This window comes from Somniosus microcephalus, chromosome 1 (assembly GCF_052327205.1).
Source record: "Somniosus microcephalus isolate GS21.2 chromosome 1, FLI_Smic_1.0, whole genome shotgun sequence".
Lineage (NCBI taxonomy): Eukaryota > Metazoa > Chordata > Chondrichthyes > Squaliformes > Somniosidae > Somniosus > Somniosus microcephalus.
The window spans coordinates 216,691,768-216,715,081 of NC_140987.1; the positions used below are offsets into that span (position 1 = coordinate 216,691,768).

General features: G+C 45.9%; 1 protein-coding gene across 1 annotated transcript in view; it reads left to right on the forward strand.

Annotated features, from left to right (window-relative positions):
* tnpo1 (transportin 1) overlaps positions 1 to 19,757 on the forward strand; it is a 155,766-nt gene extending 136,009 nt beyond the window's left edge. Inside the window, exons 24-25 of the mRNA XM_085990105.1 lie at positions 13,093 to 13,231; positions 13,316 to 19,757. Coding sequence (XP_085846231.1) covers positions 13,093 to 13,200 — 108 coding nt within the window. The 3' untranslated portion in view covers positions 13,201 to 13,231; positions 13,316 to 19,757. The remainder of the gene's footprint in view (positions 1 to 13,092; positions 13,232 to 13,315) is intronic.
* Positions 19,758 to 23,314: the final 3,557 nt, after the last annotated feature.

Genomic DNA, 23,314 nt, shown 5'->3' on the forward strand with positions numbered 1-23,314 from the left:
CGCTCTCTTCCCCCCAGTCGCTCTCTTCCCCCCAGTCGCTCTCTTCCCCCAGTCGCTCTCTTCCCCCCAGTCGCTCTCTTCCCCCAGTCGCTCTCTTCCCCCCAGTCGCTCTCTTCCCCCCAGTCGCTCTCTTCCCCCCAGTCGCTCTCTTCCCCCCAGTCGCTCTCTTCCCCCAGTCGCTCTCTTCCCCCCAGTCGCTCTCTTCCCCCCAGTCGCTCTCTTCCCCCCAGTCGCTCTCTTCCCCCCAGTCGCTCTCTTCCCCCCAGTCGCTCTCTTCCCCCCAGTCGCTCTCTTCCCCCCAGTCGCTCTCTTCCCCCCAGTCGCTCTCTTCCCCCCAGTCGCTCTCTTCCCCCCAGTCGCTCTCTTCCCCCCAGTCGCTCTCTTCCCCCCAGTCGCTCTCTTCCCCCCAGTCGCTCTCTTCCCCCCAGTCGCTCTCTTCCCCCCAGTCGCTCTCTTCCCCCCAGTCGCTCTCTTCCCCCCAGTCGCTCTCTTCCCCCCAGTCGCTCTCTTCCCCCCAGTCGCTCTCTTCCCCCCAGTCGCTCTCTTCCCCCAGTCGCTCTCTTCCCCCCAGTCGCTCTCTTCCCCCCAGTCGCGCTCTTCCCCCCAGTCGCGCTCTTCCCCCCAGTCGCGCTCTTCCCCCCAGTCGCGCTCTTCCCCCCAGTCGCGCTCTTCCCCCCAGTCGCGCTCTTCCCCCCAGTCGCGCTCTTCCCCCCAGTCGCGCTCTTCCCCCCAGTCGCGCTCTTCCCCCCAGTCGCGCTCTTCCCCCCAGTCGCGCTCTTCCCCCCAGTCGCGCTCTTCCCCCCAGTCGCGCTCTTCCCCCCAGTCGCGCTCTTCCCCCAGTCGCGCTCTTCCCCCCAGTCGCGCTCTTCCCCCCAGTCGCGCTCTTCCCCCAGTCGCGCTCTTCCCCCCAGTCGCGCTCTTCCCCCAGTCGCGCTCTTCCCCCCAGTCGCGCTCTTCCCCCCAGTCGCGCTCTTCCCCCCAGTCGCGCTCTTCCCCCCAGTCGCGCTCTTCCCCCCAGTCGCGCTCTTCCCCCCAGTCGCGCTCTTCCCCCCAGTCGCGCTCTTCCCCCCAGTCGCGCTCTTCCCCCAGTCGCGCTCTTCCCCCCAGTCGCGCTCTTCCCCCCAGTCGCGCTCTTCCCCCAGTCGCGCTCTTCCCCCCAGTCGCGCTCTTCCCCCCAGTCGCGCTCTTCCCCCCAGTCGCGCTCTTCCCCCCAGTCGCGCTCTTCCCCCCAGTCGCGCTCTTCCCCCCAGTCGCGCTCTTCCCCCCAGTCGCGCTCTTCCCCCCAGTCGCGCTCTTCCCCCCAGTCGCGCTCTTCCCCCCAGTCGCGCTCTTCCCCCCAGTCGCGCTCTTCCCCCCAGTCGCGCTCTTCCCCCAGTCGCGCTCTTCCCCCCAGTCGCGCTCTTCCCCCCAGTCGCGCTCTTCCCCCCAGTCGCGCTCTTCCCCCCAGTCGCGCTCTTCCCCCCAGTCGCGCTCTTCCCCCCAGTCGCGCTCTTCCCCCCAGTCGCGCTCTTCCCCCCAGTCGCGCTCTTCCCCCCAGTCGCGCTCTTCCCCCCAGTCGCGCTCTTCCCCCCAGTCGCGCTCTTCCCCCCAGTCGCGCTCTTCCCCCCAGTCGCGCTCTTCCCCCCAGTCGCGCTCTTCCCCCCAGTCGCGCTCTTCCCCCCAGTCGCGCTCTTCCCCCCAGTCGCGCTCTTCCCCCAGTCGCGCTCTTCCCCCCAGTCGCGCTCTTCCCCCCAGTCGCGCTCTTCCCCCCAGTCGCGCTCTTCCCCCCAGTCGCGCTCTTCCCCCCAGTCGCGCTCTTCCCCCCAGTCGCGCTCTTCCCCCCAGTCGCGCTCTTCCCCCCAGTCGCGCTCTTCCCCCCAGTCGCGCTCTTCCCCCAGTCGCGCTCTTCCCCCCAGTCGCGCTCTTCCCCCAGTCGCGCTCTTCCCCCCAGTCGCGCTCTTCCCCCCAGTCGCGCTCTTCCCCCCAGTCGCGCTCTTCCCCCCAGTCGCGCTCTTCCCCCCAGTCGCGCTCTTCCCCCCAGTCGCGCTCTTCCCCCCAGTCGCGCTCTTCCCCCCAGTCGCGCTCTTCCCCCCAGTCGCGCTCTTCCCCCCAGTCGCGCTCTTCCCCCAGTCGCGCTCTTCCCCCCAGTCGCGCTCTTCCCCCCAGTCGCGCTCTTCCCCCCAGTCGCGCTCTTCCCCCCAGTCGCGCTCTTCCCCCCAGTCGCTCTCTTCCCCCCAGTCGCTCTCTTCCCCCAGTCGCTCTCTTCCCCCCAGTCGCTCTCTTCCCCCCAGTCGCTCTCTTCCCCCCAGTCGCTCTCTTCCCCCCAGTCGCTCTCTTCCCCCAGTCGCTCTCTTCCCCCCAGTCGCTCTCTTCCCCCCAGTCGCTCTCTTCCCCCCAGTCGCTCTCTTCCCCCCAGTCGCTCTCTTCCCCCCAGTCGCGCTCTTCCCCCAGTCGCGCTCTTCCCCCCAGTCGCTCTCTTCCCCCCAGTCGCTCTCTTCCCCCCAGTCGCTCTCTTCCCCCCAGTCGCTCTCTTCCCCCCAGTCGCTCTCTTCCCCCCAGTCGCTCTCTTCCCCCCAGTCGCTCTCTTCCCCCCAGTCGCTCTCTTCCCCCCAGTCGCTCTCTTCCCCCCAGTCGCTCTCTTCCCCCCAGTCGCTCTCTTCCCCCAGTCGCTCTCTTCCCCCCAGTCGCTCTCTTCCCCCCAGTCGCTCTCTTCCCCCCAGTCGCTCTCTTCCCCCCAGTCGCTCTCTTCCCCCCAGTCGCTCTCTTCCCCCCAGTCGCTCTCTTCCCCCCAGTCGCTCTCTTCCCCCCAGTCGCTCTCTTCCCCCCAGTCGCTCTCTTCCCCCCAGTCGCTCTCTTCCCCCCAGTCGCTCTCTTCCCCCCAGTCGCTCTCTTCCCCCCAGTCGCTCTCTTCCCCCCAGTCGCTCTCTTCCCCCAGTCGCTCTCTTCCCCCCAGTCGCTCTCTTCCCCCCAGTCGCTCTCTTCCCCCCAGTCGCTCTCTTCCCCCCAGTCGCTCTCTTCCCCCCCAGTCGCTCTCTTCCCCCCAGTCGCTCTCTTCCCCCCAGTCGCTCTCTTCCCCCCAGTCGCTCTCTTCCCCCCAGTCGCTCTCTTCCCCCCAGTCGCTCTCTTCCCCCCTCTTCCCCCCAGTCGCTCTCTTCCCCCCAGTCGCTCTCTTCCCCCCAGTCGCTCTCTTCCCCCCAGTCGCTCTCTTCCCCCCAGTCGCTCTCTTCCCCCCAGTCGCTCTCTTCCCCCCAGTCGCTCTCTTCCCCCCAGTCGCTCTCTTCCCCCCAGTCGCTCTCTTCCCCCCAGTCGCTCTCTTCCCCCCAGTCGCTCTCTTCCCCCCAGTCGCTCTCTTCCCCCCAGTCGCTCTCTTCCCCCCAGTCGCTCTCTTCCCCCCAGTCGCTCTCTTCCCCCCAGTCGCTCTCTTCCCCCCAGTCGCTCTCTTCCCCCCAGTCGCTCTCTTCCCCCCAGTCGCTCTCTTCCCCCCAGTCGCTCTCTTCCCCCCAGTCGCTCTCTTCCCCCCAGTCGCTCTCTTCCCCCCAGTCGCTCTCTTCCCCCCAGTCGCTCTCTTCCCCCCAGTCGCTCTCTTCCCCCCAGTCGCTCTCTTCCCCCAGTCGCTCTCTTCCCCCCAGTCGCTCTCTTCCCCCAGTCGCTCTCTTCCCCCCAGTCGCTCTCTTCCCCCCAGTCGCTCTCTTCCCCCCAGTCGCTCTCTTCCCCCAGTCGCTCTCTTCCCCCCAGTCGCTCTCTTCCCCCCAGTCGCTCTCTTCCCCCCCCAGTCGCGCTCTCTCTTCCCCCCCCCAGTCGCGCTCTCTCTTCCCCCCCCCAGTCGCGCTCTCTCTTCCCCCCCCCAGTCGCGCTCTCTCTTCCCCCCCCCCCCCAGTCGCGCTCTCTCTTCCCCCCCCCCCCCAGTCGCGCTCTCTCTTCCCCCCCCCCCCCAGTCGCGCTCTCTCTTCCCCCCCCCCCCCCAGTCGCGCTCTCTCTTCCCCCCCCCCCCCCCAGTCGCGCTCTCTCTTCCCCCCCAGTCGCGCTCTCTCTCTCTCTCTCTCTCTCTCTCTCTCTTCCAACAACAACATGCCCTCAAAAAAGCCTCGGCACCGCCGGGCACCCCCAGCTAGTCTATATATATATAAAAGACCTCTTCTGTCTGTCCGTTCTCTATACGTTCGAAAGTTATAGAGCGTACCTGCACGCGCGTCACATCAAAAGAAAGCTTACGATTACGGACCGGTCATAGGCGTATTTAATTTTCCGTCAGACAAAAATCATGCCCACGGTATCCAAAAAACTTTCATAATTGCGCTCATTAAATGGGAAAAGTTCCGCTCATTTGCTAATTAGGATTGAGTGACATGAAGGTTGACCAATCGTGCGGTCGAGCGACCTGACAGTTGACCGACGGTTGACCAATCGCTGTGTCACGGGGGTGGGTTCATTGCGCGTGCGGGCGGGCCATCCTACAGTTGAGTGTTGAGTGACTTGACGATTGACCAATCCTACAGTTCAGTGACCTGACGGTCGACCAATCGGTGCGTGTGTGGGCGGGCCTTATCATTCTGAACCGAGGTGAGCGGTCGCCATCTTGATTCTTCACGATTTTTTTCCCACACTTTCTGTGTTAGGGAACTAAGGAAAATAACAATTTATTTCAGTTTTAAATTGTATTTAGCAACAGTAGGAAATGAAGTGATCCCCTGCCCTTCGCCCGCAGGCTCGCCTACTTTGACGGCCATTTCGAGCGGCTGTGCCGGAGCCGGGCGCGGCCTAGCAGCCCGGGAAGCCTGGGCCTTGAGTTGCGGGCCGTGCCGGGAGCCGCCGCGCACAAAACTTCCCCGCAGCGTCAACAGCCCCGCCCCAGGGCCCGACCCAAAGCCACCAGGTCACCGGCTGCGGCGGCCCGTGCCGAGAGCTGCCGCGCACAAAACTTCCCCGCGGCGTCAACAGCCCCGCCCGAGAGCCCGACCCAAAGCCACCAGGTCACCGGCCGCGGCGTGCCGTGCCGGGAGCTGCCGCGCACAAAACCTCCCCGCGGCGTCAACAGCCCCGCCCGAGAGCCCGACCCAAAGCCATCAGGTGAGCGGCCGCGGCAGCCCAGTCTCTCTCTCACACTCCCAATCTCTCTCTCTCTCTCTCTCTCTCTCTCTCTCTCACACTCCCAATCTCTCTCTCTCTCTCTCTCACACTCCCAACCTCTCTCTCACACTCCCAATCTCTCTCACACGCCCAATCTCTCTCTCTCTCTCTTACACTCCCAATCTCTCTCTCTCACTCCCAATCTCTCTCTCTCACACACTCCTAATCTCTCTCTCACACTCCCAATCTCTCTCTCTCGCGCACACACTCCCACTCTCTCTCTCTCTCTCTCTCTCACACTCCCAGTCTCTCTCTCTCTCTCTCTCTCTCTCACTCGCTTGCTCTCTCTCACACTCTCACTCCCAGTCTCTCTCTCACACTCCCAGTCTCTCTCTCTCTCTCTCTCTCTCTCTCTCTCTCTCTCACTCCCAGTCTCTCTCTCTCACACACCCACTCTCTCTCTCTCTCTCTCTCTCTCTCTCTCACACTCTCTCTCTCTCTCTCTCTCTCTCTCTCTCACACTCCCACTCTCTCACGCTCCCAGTCTCTCTCTCTCTCACTCCCACGCGCTCTCTCTCTCACACACTCCCACTCTCTCTCTCACACACTCCCTCTCTCTCTCTCTCTCTCTCTCTCTCTCACACACTCCCTCTCTCTCTCTCACACTCCCACTCTCTCTCTCTCACACCCCCACTCTCTCTCTCTCTCTCATTCCCAGTCTCTCTCTTTCTCACATTCCCAGTCTCTCTCTCTCTCTCTCTCTCACTCCCAGTCTCTCTCTCACACGCTCCCAGTCTCTCTCTCTCTCTCTCTCACACTCCCAGTCTCTCTCTCTTCCCCCCCCAATCTCTCTCTTTCTCTTCTGCCCCCAATCTCTCTCTCTCTCCTCCCCCAGTCTCTCTCTCTCCCCCCAGCCTCTCTCGCGCTCTCTCTCTCTCTCTCTCTCTCTCTCTCACCCCGTCTCTCTCTCCTTCCCTCTCTCTCTCTCTTTCCTTCCCCCTCTCTCTCCTTCCCCCTCTCTCTCCTTCCCTCTCTGAGTCATAGAGTTTTACAGCACAGAAAGAGGCCCTTCGGCCCATCGTGTCTGCGCCGTCCATCAATCCCTGTCCAGTCTAATCCCATTTTCCAGCATTTGGTCCATAGCCTTGTATGCAATGGCATTTCAAGTGCTCATCCAAATGCTTCTTGAATGTTGTGAGGGTTCCCGCCCCCACCACCCCCCCAGGCAGTGAGTTCCAGATTCCAACCACCCTCTGGGTGAAAAAGTTCCTCCTCAAATCCCCTCTAAATCTCCTGCCCCTTACCCTGAATCTATGCCCCCTTGTTATTGACCCCCCTACTAAGGGGAAAAGTTCCTCTTTATCTACCCTATCTATGCCCCTCATCATTTTGTACACCTCAATCAGGTCCTCCCTCAGCCTTCTTTGCTCCAAGGAAAACAACCCCAGCCTGTTTAGTCTTTCTTCATAGCTGAGGCGCTCCATCCCAGGTAACATCCTGGTGAATCTTCTCTGCACCCTCTCCAAAGCAATCACATCCTTCCTATAGTGAGGCGACCAGAACTGCACACAGTACTCCAGCTGTGGCCTCCCCAGCGTTTTGTACAGCTCCATCATAACCTCCCTGCTCTTGCCTTCATTAGCCGAGGCATAGAATATAAGTATCCCATATGCCTTTTTAACCACCTTATCTACCTGTTCCGCTGCCTTCAGGGATCTATGTACATGTACACCAAGGTCCCGCTGACCCTCTGTACTTCCTAGGGTCCTACCACTCATTGTGTATTCCCTTGCCTTATTTGTCCGTCCAAAATGCATCACCTCACACTTTTCAGGGTTAAATTCCATTTGCCACTTTTCCGCCCATCTGACCAACCCGTTTATATCGTCCTGTAGCCTGAGGCTTTCCTCCTCGCAATTTACCACCCCACCAATTTTTGTGTCATCTGCGAACTTACTGATCATACCTTTTACATTCTCATCCAAATCATTTATGTAGATCACAAACAGCAAGGGACTTCCCTCTCTCCTTCCCTCTCTCTCTCCTTCCCTCTCTCTCTCTCTCCTTCCCTCTCTCTCTCTCTCCTTCCCTCTCTCTCTCTCTCTCTCTCTCTCTCTCTCTCCTTCCCTCTCTCTCTTCCCCTCAGTCGCTCCCTCTCTCTCTTCCAACAACAACATGCCCTCAAAAAAGCCTCGGCACCGCCGGGCACCCCCAGCTAGTAAAATATAAAATCGCTATTGTCCAGAGGAGTTTCTACAATGTCTATACGAAGCTTAGTGATAAGCTGATTCACAACAATGTGGTGTTCCTTCCTCAATGGTGGGAAGCAAGGTGGCTCGGTTAAGAACGGAGCATCTCTGTATTGTTAGGTGAGGATTTGATAAGAGTTCTACTTCATACTTAGTACTTCGAGCAGGGGTCAAATGTTGTGTTGCACATTTGGTTAGTAAGACTTCAACTGAATGAGGGACAAACCGAATTGTACAATGGTTAAGCGTAACAGTTTGAGCTTGTTGAGCAGCATAATAGGCGGCTGCTAGGGCTGGCAGACAGCCAGGCAGTCCTCTGGCCACTGGGTCTAACTGGATACTGAAATATGCAAGTGGGCGTTGTCTATCTCCATGGGTCTGGGTGAGCACAGCCTGTGCAAACCCTGACTTGTGATGAACGAACAGATGGAAGGGCTGATTATAGTCTGGGAGCCCAAGCACTGGTGCTGATAAAAGGGCTTGTTTTATAGCTGCAAAGGCGCTTTTGGATTTTTCTGACCAGACGAGGGGGTCTTCCTCTGATGGCATGGAGATGTCTAAAAGTGGACGCACTAGTTCAGCATATCCCATTATCCACTGTCTGCAGTATCCTGACATACCAAGGAAGTGCTTCAATTGCTGTTTGGTAGAAGGTAATGGTGCATCACAAATAGCTGCTACTCTGTCTTTAGATAATTGGCGAGTGTTACAATACAATTCATGCCCTAAATATTTAACTCGTTCTGAAACAAACTAGTTTTGCACGTGAGACTTTGTCATTTTTTTGCCAATGCCTGGAGCATTATCAAAGAGTCAATCTTGCATGCCTCTTGGGTAGGTGATGCAATTAGCAGGTCGTCTACGTACTGTATGAGGGTTGACCCACCGGTTAAGACAATGTCCTGTAAATCCTGTTTGAGGCGCTGCGAAAAGATAGTTGGGCTTTCTGTATAGCCTTGTGGCAGCCTGGTCCATGTGTATTGGATTCCTTTGAACGTGAAGGCAAACAGGAACTGGGAATCTTGGTGAATAGGAATGCTGAAGAAGGCTGAGCAGAGATCAATGACCGTATAATACCTTGAATTAGGAGGTATACTGGTCAGGATAGTGGCTGGGTTTGGGACCACCGGGTAGGCAGGGAGAACAGACTCGTTAACTGCTCTTAGGTCTTGAACCAATCTCCATTTTCCACTTTCTTTTGAACTGGAAGGATAGGAGTGTTGCAAGGTCTCTGGGTTGGAACCAAGATTGCTTGTTCCAAGAGAGAGTCAATTACGGGTTGAATGCCAGTCTCTGCAGCTGCGGAGAGTGGGTATTGCACCCTTCGTGGCAGTGGAACAGACGGTTTAAGTGTCACCTTGTAAGGGTGGGCTGTTAACATCTTGCCCACCTCATTCGGGTGGCTGGACCATACCTGGAGAGGAATTTGATCAAGTAGCCTTTCAGTTTCGGGCAATAGCGGAAATATTGGTGTGACTATTATTTCTCTTGCCTCAAATGTCCCTTGGAATTCCATGTCTTCCCGCAACTCTATTCCATACCCTTGATGATTAACATACTGTACTAGAGTGCCCTGACTTATTCTCCACTCCTGTTGAACTGCAGCTTTTGATGGGCATAGGACCATCTATCCTAGATCAGAAGGTTTGAATTCATGTGCCATTGCTAGTGTACAGTGTGGCTTAGAGTCTTTTACCCTGAATAATTCCCATGCTGTTTGGGTCAACAAGATTGGTGACGCTATTCCTTCTTGCCCAATTAAAATTCTTCTGATTTTAAATGAATATTTCTGATGCATACAACAAATCTCTTCCTAATAAGTTGATGGGAACGTCTTCAGATAATAAGAATGCATGCTGTCCATGAAAGTCTTTTATCTGTACATCCAATGGAGTGGACCATACCATAGTTTGGGTTGTTCCTGAAAGTCCTACACACTTGACACTCTGATTGGTACAAGGTGCTCCTACTGCATATTGTTTAGTCAAGACCGAATTAGTTGCTCCAGTGTCTACCAAAAATGGAACTTGTGTTCCAGTCATATTTTAAATTTATAAATGGCTCTTTAGAATTTAATGATACTGCAGGCAATTGTACCACAGCTTGTTGTTCCTGGGCAATGTCTGGGGTGGGCTGTAAGTAACGTCATGCTGAACAATTTGGATTTTGTCCAAACTGTTCGTTTGGGCCACTTTGATTTCCCCAGGGATTGCTAGTTGTCCAATTAGTCTGTGGACGAGTGTGAACCTGGGCTTGGGTATTTCCAGATAAATTTTGTGGACCCTGCCAACCCTGATTTTGTTGGCGGGGTAATTGTGGGCAATTGGATTTCCAATGGCCTACTTGTCCGCAATGAAAACACGTTGAATTTTCTCCTCCATTCCATTGCCTTCTGCCTGTGCCTCTGCCTCTATTTCCAAATCTTCCTCTTTGAAACCCTCTACCTCGTCCTCTGGATTGTCCTTGATGAAATAGGGTAGGCCGAGCAGTTTCAGCGCCTGTTTGTTCCATCAAAAGGGATATTTTGCCTTTACTTTCCCTATTTCTTTCTTGAATACCTTTTAGGATAGCTGTTAATTCGGGGGCAGTTTTATGTCTCCATTCCAGGCAAACTAGGGTCAATGGTTCCTTAAGTTCTGGTCTGAGACCGCTTACCAGGGCATTTATCATAGGGACTTGGAATGCTTCTTTAGTCATTCCTGAATGTTGGGTCATTACTTCTTCTAACCTAACTATATAATCCTCAACATCCTCATCTCTTTTCTGAGTAGTTTCCATAATTTTTGTCCAATTGGTTTTCTTTGGGAATTTGGTGTACAATGCAGTCCAAAGGTTAGTCCAAAATTGATCATTGGGCATATCTTCTGGAGTGCTGTTAACATTATTATGGAAATTTGCAAATCCTGTAAATGCTTGATCTCCCTCAACTAGGATTCTATATTTGGTGTCTCTTAACCAAGCTCTACATAATTGTTCTACGTTGAATATACTGGGTCTGTGGCACACTACAACTGTTTTTAATTCTTCAATAGCTTTTTCTAACTGAACTGTAGGATCTGGCAATCCTTCAACAAGGAGTCTAAGTTCAGTTGCAGTCCAAGGCCTGTGGACCACTACAGGGGGTCCGGCCGCATTGTGGACATTAGGAAAACGTCTCAAGGGGTAGGAACCTTCCGCATCACCATTATCAGGTGGTTTTTGTCTTGTGGGTCGGTTACGGGTATCATGGGGATGAACAGGTTCTCCTGTTGATTACGGTTAGGTTGATTTAGGGGTTGAACGGGGTGTGCTGGCCCCGGAAGGGCTGTGGCTCCACCATCGTTACCTGGTGTGACTGGATCTGGATCATTTTGGGGGTTTTGACCCGCCTGAGGATCTGCAAGTCCTGGGGCTGCAGGTCCTGGATTTTGTATGTATGGTGGCGGTCGACCATAACCTGCCCAGTCCTCATCGTCATCATCACTAGGTTGGGGCAATTCTGGCCATAATGGAGCTGATGGCTTCTTTAATTTTTCCTGTCTTGTTACCATTTGTTTAACTTTTTGTTGTTTGTTCTGTTCCTGATTAACCTCATCCCTCTTTTTATTATGTTTACTAACTTCTATACTTCGTTTGCGTCACCTCTCTGCTTCCTTTTTCCAATCTGAGAAGGCTGACCAATTTACTTTTTTTCCTTTTCTAGTTGGGTCCCTTTTTATGAGGCATTCCGCCAGACAGGTAATTCTGTCTGTTAAAGGTGCCATCTGGTGGAAATGGGTATTTCCCATTTCGGGTCCATCTGGGACCACCTTGGCAGGTCATTGATTGAAACTTGACCGCAGTTTTGAAAAATATAACCAGCAGGGGGTGCCTTTCTCTGGGATTTTACTAGATTTGGCACCCTTTTTTTACTTAATTGGGACTTTCCTGTTGGTTAGTCTCAACTAGGCGTAATTTCTCTGGATCGCAATAACCCATTTCCCCTTTGCGATTTTGCAACCAAGTAGCTGTAAGAGATGAAAAGAAACACGTACTAACAATAACAAGACTAATAATAACTAACGCGACAGACCACACAGGTAAACAAATTCGGTAACTCATTAAAATCTTATACTATATACTGAACAATAGACAATTCTCAGTCTGTTATTCGCCACTGCAGAACTGAGTCCTTATACTTTAATGAAATCTCTGAAGGTCTCCTGCCTTCTGCTGCAAGACTCTCTCTCCGGCTTCCTAATCTCCAGGGGACCTACCCCCACTGCAGTATCAAACTTCTAGCGCTTTTCCTTTTATCTTGGTACCTTTCTTAGTCCGGGATCACCCGACTTTACTGTGTCTTATCTGGACGGTCTATTTCAGGGCTCAGGTTTCTGAAATCGTCTCCTTTTCTGATAGACTGAAAGAGGAAATAATTACAAAAATGACAACTCAACCCTGGAAAATGAGTCTCAACTGATCGCAGTACTGTAGCCGATAGCAAACAGAACACACTAGTTTTCAGACTGAGAGGGAATCCCTTTGGTGGCTAATGCCACTTATAACTGGCCAGTTAGGATTCGTTCCCAGAAAGATACCGTGTCTTCGTCCGTTTACTCACCGGTACAGCAAGCAATCTCGGTGGAACCTCCAAGAAATACTGTCGAAATCTCGACTCCGAGTAAGACTCTGAAACAAGTAAGTACCGTCAGATAAGCAGAGCTTTATTTTACTTGTATACAAGGGGAGAGCATTCAGACAAGCGGCTGAAATAACTACTCCAACCAAATACAGTTTTCAGCTCATATTTATAGTGAAGAAAACAAGTTCCATATGATCATGTATAAAAGTTAGTTAGTCAACTCTGTACAAAGTTATTTCAGTATTCATGCAGATAAAAGGAAACAAGATTAACCTTTAACAGAATTTTTCATTCTTTGACCAGATGTCATTATCAGTTCTCAGTTTGCAAGCGTACAAAACGCGGTGCGGTTACCCAATAGTTCTGCAATGTATTGTTCTGGCAGTTTGTGATTAACTTATGCAATAGGTCAGAAGATTACGTTAATTGCTGCTGACTCGACTTTAGTCCAGCGGCAATGATACAAAAATACATTAGATGTCAAGTATCCCATCATGCACTAGTAAGGGCAAAATCATATTTCCACAAAGGGCGGCAGATTTCCTTCTCTAAAGGACATTAGTGAACCAGATGGGTTTTTATGACAATCCAGTAGTTTCATGGTCACCATTACTGATGCTAGCATTTTATTCCAGATTTATTTAAGTAACTGAATTTAAATTCCCTAGTTGCTGTGGTGGGATTTGAACTCGCGTCTCCGGATCAATAGTCCCGGCCTCTGGATTACTAGTCCAGTAATGTAACCACTATGCTACTGTTAATGTGGCGTTCACAGTTTTCTGAAACTGTCAATTTCAGTCAAGCAGTTTCTACGGCAATGATCTTGTATGTACTGAAGTTACAAATGTTCAGTATCTCTTCTATGACCATAGGTGATTAGAAACCTATTGGGAGAAAAAGTGAAGCAATGGGAGAAAGTTATGAAAAACAAAGCTATAATGATGTTATTTGAGTTGGTACTGTGTAAGAGGAAAATCCTTAGATTATTTTAAGGTTTAAAATGCTCACTGATGTGGTGTATACATGTTAATTTATAGAACACTTTAACTAGTATTTAATAACTGAAGATTATTAGTTTAATTAATTGGGTAGTGCTCACAAAAATTCTTGGTTATACAATTCATATTTTTGTTACTGAAATTGGTTATGCATATTTTAAACCTGTTAGTTCAAAATACAATTTTTGTTTCATTTCAGATCCTTCATGGTTTTAAAAATCAAATTGGGGATGAAAATTGGAGCCGTTTTTCAGACCAGTTCCCACCTCCCTTGAAGGAACGCCTGGCAGCGTATTATGGAGTCTAGCTGTGCACGCTGTTGTCAACCTATATTCGTGGTAATTTCCAAAGTGTTTTACTTTGAATAGGATCATCTGTTCTTGTTTGTCAAACATGTAAAACAGTTTTCTTTGTCTCTACAGGTCTTTCAAGCTGGGAAGTCCATAGGGAGCCTCTGCACCCAGGGAAAAAGTTACCCTTTACGGGGGGGGAAGGGTAAACCAGTGGGACATATAGTACAATCCCAACCCTACTGGGACGGGTGGGAGGGAGGTGTTTAGCCGTCGCACTGTTCAGTCGACATTGGGGAAAGTTGAACCCTGAAGTCTTTTTCGATGGACATTTGTCTCTTCTTTTTAGAGCTTTACACCAGAAGAGAAGAAACAAAGGAAGACATCTGACCCAAAAACATCATGTTTCTGACTAAGGGAAAATGCAACAAATGCAGGAATGTAGGCTTCAAAAGTGGGTTTAAGTGCAGAGAGAAAATCATAATCATTAGGTTAAAAGTTGGCAGCCAGAGACATGGGGGTTTTACATACAGACTAAGGCTGAAGGTAAGAATTAAGGAAACACTCGGGGATTAATAGGTATTTGCATGAATTTAGGAGAGCTACAAAAATGACATTGTTAGTGCAATTCAAAAGTGCAGCTTGTTTCCAAGTTTAATAGTAAACAACCAAGTAAAATCATAGGCATTAAGACACGAGTTTCTAATTAAGTAACAATATCAGTCATAATGAATGACTAACGATTGGTAACAAGGATAAATGGCTCGGGAAACCCTAAATAGCTTATTTTTTCTTTGAGTGGTACGTGCATTCTGTTTAAAGTTTGACATATCATCTTTAGTTTTGCATTTAAAAAACACACAAGATAGTATAAATAATTGGGTTGTAATGCCAGTGTTCAGATTTTTTTTCTAAACTAAGAACTACAGTAAATCTTTGTAGCGTAAATGTTCTATTTAAGGTACAGGCATGTAATTTGGTTCACTGTGGTTAACAGTAAGGTTGCTTTGTTTAGTGGGACATTGAGCTAGCATGCGTGCATCATAGAGAGTGGAAGTGGTAAGGTTTCTTTCCCACTAGAATTTTTTTTAGTGTTGCAGCTCAACAATATTACTAAATAGACTTTGTGTAAAATACCCTGAGGTTTTTCATATAGGATTTTAATTTCTGTTAAGGTTATTCATAGGTATAACCAGTTTGTAAGGATTTGAAATATCTTTAGGATCCGCTAGGGTTAAGATTGTTATTGTATTGTGTGTAACCTGCACAATGTGGAAAGTTGAAATCTCCATGCAAATCTGTTGCCTCTGTGCTGTCCATGTGATGTGCTTTCTGCATGGTTATATACTAATCAAATTAATAGAATCTCCAGACATAAAAGAATTATGTCGTAGGACAATTGAGGGCTGCATAATTAGATGGCAAGTAAGGACAATTGTACAAGTGTAAGAGACAGGTATGCTTTATTTAGTGTTTTTAATCAGACTTGATCGGTAATATTTTTGTTCAAAGCATGATCTCATGAGATGCTTATTGTCCTGTACTGAATCTTAAGCAGGATAGATCAAAATTTCAATCTGGAATATATGAAACAAAAATTGGCACATTGGTGGCCCTTTGTGCCATAAAAGCTGCAGGAGTACAAAATGGAATGGATCCGTTTCCTTTAATTTGTTCCACTTTATGTTGCTTTCTATACTCCTTTGTGTAAATAAATCCTTTTACATTGAATTCTGCCCCTTCCCCCTAATGTGTATTTTGTTGTAAATCTATTTTTTATTTTTTTATTAGTATGTACTGTGAATGTGGTAAACAAAACAAACTGGTACACTTGACCTTTATGCGTGAGTCTTTTATAATACATTGACTGCCTGATAATTATCCCATGATGGTTAGATTTTTTTTTCAGATGGGACATACCCTCCCACCAGGGAAACAGCAACTCTGCTGGTCAGAGTACGGAGCGCAGCACTACTTTTGGAGGCTGCAAGGCTAGATTAAAAGATACAGCAAATAATTTTAAGTACTTTAAAAGCCATGACAGCTTTTTATATTTCTACGTTTCCCTCCGTTACACAAAAAAAGAGATAAAGCTGAGTGTTTGGCTGAGTTTTGCTGCTTGCTTTTAAGTTTTGTGTGCGATGAATGGGATAATTAATGCACTGAAAAACACAGGCTTTTTGTGCGTGCGCGCCTGTGCATGAATGAGATTGCGGCATGGAATTCTTTAGCCACAGTTTGCTTTGCAATGCATTTGTATATATTTTTTTTTTACTTTGCATGAAAGAATGCAGTTTATACATTCCTTAACTTTGCACAGCTTGGCAAGTGTGATTGGACAGAAGTGCGGTATTTAGTTGTTTCATAACTACTGCATATTATATACAAATCATGTAATATGCTAGCTAATTAAGCTCTTCACTAAATAAAAGTCCCATCAACTTGCATGGCCCTTTTCTATATGTGCAACATTCATAAACTTGCATGCAATGTACTTTCATTAATTGCTAAGACATAAATGATTAGAAAAAACAGTTTGCTCAGGTTATTAGAAAACAGCTTCATGGCTGCTGCTAGAAGCTATTTGTATTGTGAAGAGAAATGTATTTGCATGTTCTTCATAGGTTTAAACCAAAAGACATTTCTGTGCTCAGTACCTTCAGTTGATTCCAAAATGTGCTTAACGTGCTTCTGTTATAAAAGTTCATTTTCTTCAGGTCAGTTATTGCCTAAACAGGAATACATATTTCAGACTAGGTTTTTTCTCACTTTGAAAATAACTAACAAAACCCCCTTAGTTAACTGAATTTAATTCTCTACAGTGTTCAGGTGTAAGGAATAAAAGTTACAGTATTACAACAGGTTGGACAGAATTAATAAATTTACTTAATTCCCTGGGATGGAGGTTTTTTTTTTTTTTTGAGGAGGACAGGATGAAAGAGCAAAGAATTCTGTAAAGAATTAGAAAGCTTGGGTGAATGAATTTCTTGGCTCTAATTCCAGGCTCTCTGACCAGTCATTTTGCTGAAGAAAACACTAATATTGCAGTAATGCAGCTGTTGGAATATCAGGAGTAGCTTTATTACTGTAATATTAACCATACCTACTAAAATAAAATTAAGTATTAAACATTTTTGCTTGCCGTCCTCCCTTTTATCCCTTTCCTTTCAATTTTATATTTTATCTATTTCTACTCAATATATCCTATTCTAAGTGTTTTAGTATAACAATTGCTTTTACTTTTATTTCTCAATCTCCTGATCCTGCCATCAATTTTAGAAATTGGAGAAACATTTAAAAGTTAATTCCAAAGACCTAAAAGTATAAAAATGTGAAGTTACCAGGTTAGTCTTCAATATTACTTTGTTACATCAGTGACCCACCAGCAGCAGGATGAATTCTCATCCAGGAATGTGCTTCGATGAAATAAACCGTCCTTGTATAACGAAGGTTAAGATCATGTTGATACAAATTTTGCTTGGACAGCTAAACAGAAATGCTCAATGGTGACTCTTTAACATCTATTCTTCTAGCAGTGTTCAGGTTCGAATTGCTATAAATTTATCAAATCTACATGCAGTATTTTAAAGACTGACTGAAGTATCATTTGATAGGTCAGGCTTGGACTGATGTGTTTAGAAGGGTGGGAGTGGAATTCCGGTAATCTGGTTTAATCCCAAAAAGTAATACCATAATATATTTTCTTTGGTAGACATGTCTATTTCCCCATCAAATAACGGTGGGTCGGCTCAACAGTCTGAAGTTTGATACTTTTTGTATTAGTCCCATTTGATCTTGATCTGCATGTCTGTAAACTGCAATTGCATTTACACAGAACTTCTATATCATTGGTTTATAAACTCTTAAATTATAATTGTTTCCAGCACATTCATTGAAAAGGTTGTGTTGAATGTGGAGTAATCAAGATTCAGTTCTCCAAAGAACAACTGCAGTAGCAGTATCTTCATTTTCAGTTTTTATTTTTTGTTCACTTAAAAATTCAGGCATGCCAATGTACACAATTTTCATAATGGAGGTTTACAGGAATTGGTACTTTGTGCCTCATTCTGGTGTATGTGTGGAGATAGCAAATGCTGTGAAATTTTTCTAGTCTCCTGTTCAGTACACTTTTTTTTAAAAGCCATGGGGCCCACTTAAGTAAATCGACCATTTGCCAGTTAAATCTATTCCAATTGTCTGGGCTGTTCTAAATGATTTTCCATTACTTAACGAACATTAAATGTGGCTGTGGTATTTTTTCTAACAAAAGATTGCTATAAACCCGCATAGCATTTTTCAACATTACACTTGACTGAGCAACTGATAAATAATTGGTTACATTCTACCAGTGCCTGTGGCTGAAATACAAAGCAGGTAACCTAGAAGTAACCTGGTTCTTTGAATTGAGGTAGTGTGCATAGGTAGAACATCACAACTGACTCATTAGTTTTTCAGAAAGCTGTGATATTGTAGTGTTTAAAAATTGCAACTGTTGTTTAAAACTATCTCAATTTAACACCACATACATTTTGAATTAACTTGATGCAGCACGAAGATGAGATGTTGAAAACTGCTTTCAGGAAAATACTGTAACTACAGTTGGTAATGTTTGAATTTGCTTATCCACTTAGATAATTGGAGTCATAAGTTTTGTGCAATGAAATTTAATTCACTGAAGCATGCGATTCATTTAAATGGATTTTACTGAGTTCATGTAACCTAATAAAAATTAGAATATTTTTAAAGAAATGTATGTATGTAACTAGTAATGGAGACTGTCAATGAATAAGTATGCAAAAGTTTTTTTAATGTTGAATTGCAACCAACCCATCCCTGATTTTAACCTAGAAAATGGAACATTCATTAATTCCCCCTTTCATTGTCCCGCCCTGATTTTCAGCCAATTTTATGAAATGCCCAGAGAGCATTAAAAACTGAAAATGAAGAACCCAAATTATCTTTAAATTTTCATGCTCAATGCATTGCTGATGCATGATTTAGAGATTAATCCCAGCCTCCTATTCAAGGATACACATGTAAAACACAAAAGTTAAATTACATTCAGATTGCTGAGGGTGTAGAAAGGAACAAATGTGTATTGTCAAAATACTTTCACCCCCATCAAAAAGTGATAAACCTTAATATAAACACTTTTTAATATTTTTGCACAAACTAAATGCATCATGGGATATACAGAGCATTTTAGTTGCTCGTCGTGTAGATGTACCATATGGTTTGAGAATGTTGGAGTCATGAGAATTAGTCTCATCACATTCCAGTGTTTCTGCCTTTTTGGCATGCTAAAGCACGGCTTGATTTGTCTGCTCCTCACACTGAAGAGTGCTGTTAGTGTGCTGTCCTTGCAGAAACGGCCGCTGCTACTGATGAAGTTTTTCTACTTGAATATTTTTATGTTGTAGAAATCTCAGGTCAGCATTTACTGTTTTTATATCTGCCTTTTACCTTCCCTTCCTGTTTGAGCTTCCCTCTTTTGAAGGGTTCTAACAGTGCATTATTTAGCAATTATAGATGCTTCAGGTTGATCTCCATTGAGTCTATTCACATGATTTTTCTTTGTCTCTCTGAAAATGGCCATAGCCTGAAATGAAATTTCATGTGAAATGTTCTCTTAAACATTTTTGACATGATCCATTCTGCTCTATAAGTGGTACAAGAATGCAGAAGCTTCCAACTTGATTATCTACTAAGTAGAAGTCCACAGCCATAGGCCATTATAGATTTTGTTTAAAAACTGCATAAAGATTCAGTTTTGATTTGCAGTTTTAGCATTGAACTTTTATCGGGCAGTATCTCGAGATGAACAATGTATTATCTCATTGTAATTGGGACCTATGTAGAATGATATTGGTGCACCCGGTGGATAATTGGTCATTTATTAGAGTGGAATGTGACAATTGCCATGAAATACAGTACTGTAATTGTCTAATATCTTAAGATTTATTAAAGTGACTTCTCCAATTATTGAATACAAATGCAGCAATAGCTTAATGGCATTTTGTGTTTCCACTCCTGCAAAAAAACTAACAGCTTGAGACAACAGTGGCTTGCTTGAGCTTCAGTGGTCACATTCTGTGCCTTGGGTTAGTTACAGGCATTGACAGGCTTATAGCATGACTATCATGGTTAGTTGTAGAATTGTGGAAGGTATCTGCATTTATGCATGGGTTTTTTCCAGATTTAATGACCAAAGGATTCTTAAAAAAGGAGCTTCACACACGAGTAATGTGTTGTTAGAATTTACCCTTCAAAACCTCTCCTGCAACCTCTCAAGCTGTCTGAACATAAGCAGCATTTCTTGGAAGTCTGCTTCTGTGCAAACTTGACATTTTAAATAGAAACATGGTTTTAATTTTTGATAAGCTGCTGAATTTTGAAGAAAGTTTTTGGGGCCACCAAATATTTTGGATCATGCAGAGAATATATATTGTATTGATCTTATATGTAGTAATTTTTGTATTGATAAATGTTAGTTTGTATATTGTAGTGAACTAGTAGATGTTAATGTTAACCACTGCTAGGAAATGTATGTTCAAAATAAATCATTTAAAGATAACTTGGATTCTGGCTTTTATCCGGAACACTAGAAATGCAAAGTCATTAAGTGAAATCTACTTTAATTAGCCCACCACTTCTCCCCCACTCTCTCACACACAAACAAACACAAAAAATCCTGGATTGTTCAGTGGGTAGATGCACTATGTTGCAACACTGTTCTGCAGTAGAACGTCAGAGCTCTTGACTACAAGTTGACTTTGAGCACTGAGATCAGTATCCAAAAGGATATCAATTCCGCTCGGATCCTTGACAGTTGGATGGAAATGGGCTCACAGAATAGCAAAATACATAATTTCCAATTGGCAGTCCTGATGTGGCAGATTGCCATGAAGCAGCCATGCACCATGTAAAGCGCGAATATCTCCACCGAGATGTGACTTTTTCAATCGATGATGTTTGTAGGAGGGGTTATAAAATTGTTTTTCCCCTTACCATTTTATTATAGTTGTTTAAATCACAACAGTTTAACATGCTTATAGTAATACAGATACAGAACTCAAAAGTTTTAAGATGGGCATTAGAAATGCTGGTATGTTTCAGAATACATTTTTGCTTGAAATTCATAATTTGCATATTAAAAGCTGCTGTGGATTTCTGATGCCCGCTTTTAACTATGCCACAGTTTATAAAGCAACACTTTCCTATTAATTTATATGGAAAACACCCTTGTATCTCGATTAATTGCTTTGAACAGCCCAAAGTCAAAACAGGAAAAATCATGGGGGATTTGGTCACAGTCCTGTTTAGCATATCTTGGACTTGCCTTGCGTGTGGTATATGCTTTGCTTATGTATTCTTTATGTATATATTTTATGACTTGCTGTAATCATTAGCAAATATTCTGGCTCCTTCCTAGTTTTTATGTGCATTTTGTATTTTGAAACTAAAGTTTTTTTTTTTGAATACTGGCTGCTTGAGAAATTGCAGTTTTGAAGTTGCAAACAATTACTATTTTGCTGGTTAGGGAATAGAGCAGTTTTGTCATTCAGCTCATCAGTGGCCAAAAACATGACTATCTCCAGTGCAAACATTTACAATTTCATCAAAGACTAACATTAAAGCCACCTATGTTCATGCCTTCAGAGCTGCTTTAGAACACAGGAACAGAGTAGGACATTCAACTTTAGACCCTGCCCTAACATTTTGTTAGTCATGGCAACTGTCTTTTTAACCATAATTCTTGCCTTCTCTCCATATCCCCTAGTACCTTCTCTATGTATCTAGCTCCTTTCAAACACTTCAGTTAACTTTGCATTTGTGGTCTTCTGGAGCAGTGTGCTCCCCATTCAGTCAGCCCTTTGTGTGAAATTTTTCCCTGATTCACTTTCCAGTGGCTTAGCTTGAATTCTAAAATTATGATCCCTTATTCTTGTTTTCCATACTAGAGGGAGAGTCATTCCCCGTCTACCCTGTCAATTCTCTTATTTGAAACACTTCAATCAGATCATTCCCCAATCTTGTATCTAGGGAATAAATGACAAGTTTACGCAACCTGTTGTGCTTTGGAGGAACAGGTGACTTTGGACCCATAGTTCACAAAGCTTTCAGCCACTGGAGGTTTTCCTCGCCTCCTGTCTGAACCTGTTGTAGGTTAATTGATAGGGTTTGATTGCCATGATTAGTCAGCAACTCCATTTTTGTTGTATCATGCAAATACCAGAATGGTAGAAGATGAACTAGATTGACCTAAGTTTTTTTTTCCATCTAGCAATTCCTATGTCATAGCTCAGTCTCTTTTTGTCTGGCGAGTCATTGCTGGTGATGTAAAAGATCTCATGGCACTATTTGAAGAGCAACAAACACTCCTGGTATCCCGACCAATATTCCTACCTTGATCAACACCAGCATAAATATTAGCTGGTCATTCATTGCATTTGCAATTTGTGAGACCTTGATGTGTGCAATTGGCTGCATGTTTACCTAAGTAGCAGTGACTGCACGTCAAAAGTAATTAATTGATCGTGGCACGCTTTTAATACTTCCTGAAGATGTGGTGAGATGCTATGTAAATATTTTTCATCCTTAGTTCTACCCAATATAATTCAGCCTGCTTATTCTCTCCTTTCTATTGCCATAATGGTGTTTTTAATACTGCCACCCCTCTCTTCCTATTCTCAGTCTTTCTAAAAAATCCTATATCCTGGCATATTTCTTTTCCAGGCTGCAGTCAGGTCTTTGTAATTGCTACCACATCAACTACCTCTAGTTGGATTGTGTTTCTACCTCCTCCGTTTTATTTTGTAATAGTCCTAACATTAGTATTTTGTTAAATGCTCCCCCTGCACACATTGGTCCATCTGCCTCTGTTAATTTACCATCTTGCTCAATTTTTGTAAAACCTTCCAACTCCACTGCCCCCATTCTCTCTGCCACACTATATATATTTTAAAATTTAGATTGCTTGTGTTTTTCTAGCACTACTACTCTACCCTTGCAAATTTATTTTGAGACATCCTAATCCTCAAATGTTTCATTAGCACTTTTTCAATATATGGCACCAGGAAGTAATCAGTTCTGATCTTGGATAAAGTACAAAGCTGTTGCTGGTCCCATTGCCAATTGACTGGGGCTGCTTTGAGTAGACCCAAGCTGCTAAGCAGACACTTAACTGTCAAAACTATCTCAAATTGCTTTGAAATTTGCACGGTATACTACAAGCTCAGTTTATCCAACAACTATAACTAGTTCCAGTGTCTATTGACACTTTGATCTGCAGACAGTTTTTGAAAAACAAAAGCTCAAAGGGTAGAAAATTATCATACGGGTTGGAAGATATTGAAGCATATAGTTCCATCTGACACGACCAAGTAGTTTTCTTGTCATAAGAAAAGGAAATTTCCCATGAGCACCACTCCTAGATTGAGCAGGATCAGCGGATCATCGGTATACACTTTGGGATTGATAGTATCTGCTTCCTTGGGATAAGTAACCAAAAGCTTGGTCAAAGAGGTAGGTTTTAAGGAGGAGAGTGAGGTGGAGAGGTTTACGGAGAGAATTCTAAAGCTGAAGGCACGGTCGCCAATGGTGGGGCTAAGGAAGTGGGAGGTGCACAAGGTGGCAGAGTTCTGAGTTTTAGGGGTGGAGGAGGTTGCAGAGGTATGGAGAAGCAAGGCCATGGAGGGATTTGAACATAATGAAAATTTTAAAACCGAGGCATTGGACTCTGGAGTGCTGTCCTGTGATTCAGACTGAGGCACATGTTAGCAGAAAAAGTGTTCTCTGCATCTAATCTGAAAGTGATGCTGATGCAGGTTGCAAAGTGTTCTGTTTCCCACATCTTGAGAGTAGAATGTTAAAAAGTTCCCTCCGTAATACTTAAGACTGAAATGCGGTCCCAGTTGATCATTTAAATTATTATATTGACCATTTCCAAGCTTTTGTAATATCGGGAACGGAATATGCAAAATTGCTGCTCACTTCCAAGTAAGTGCAGCAGGACCCGCCACTCCCCAGTGTTGTGCTCAGATACACTAATACTAACTTATATTCCATAATTATATGCCTACCAGCTCCTTTAATTTGTCCCACAAAGCTCCTGTTACTTCCTTGTGCAAA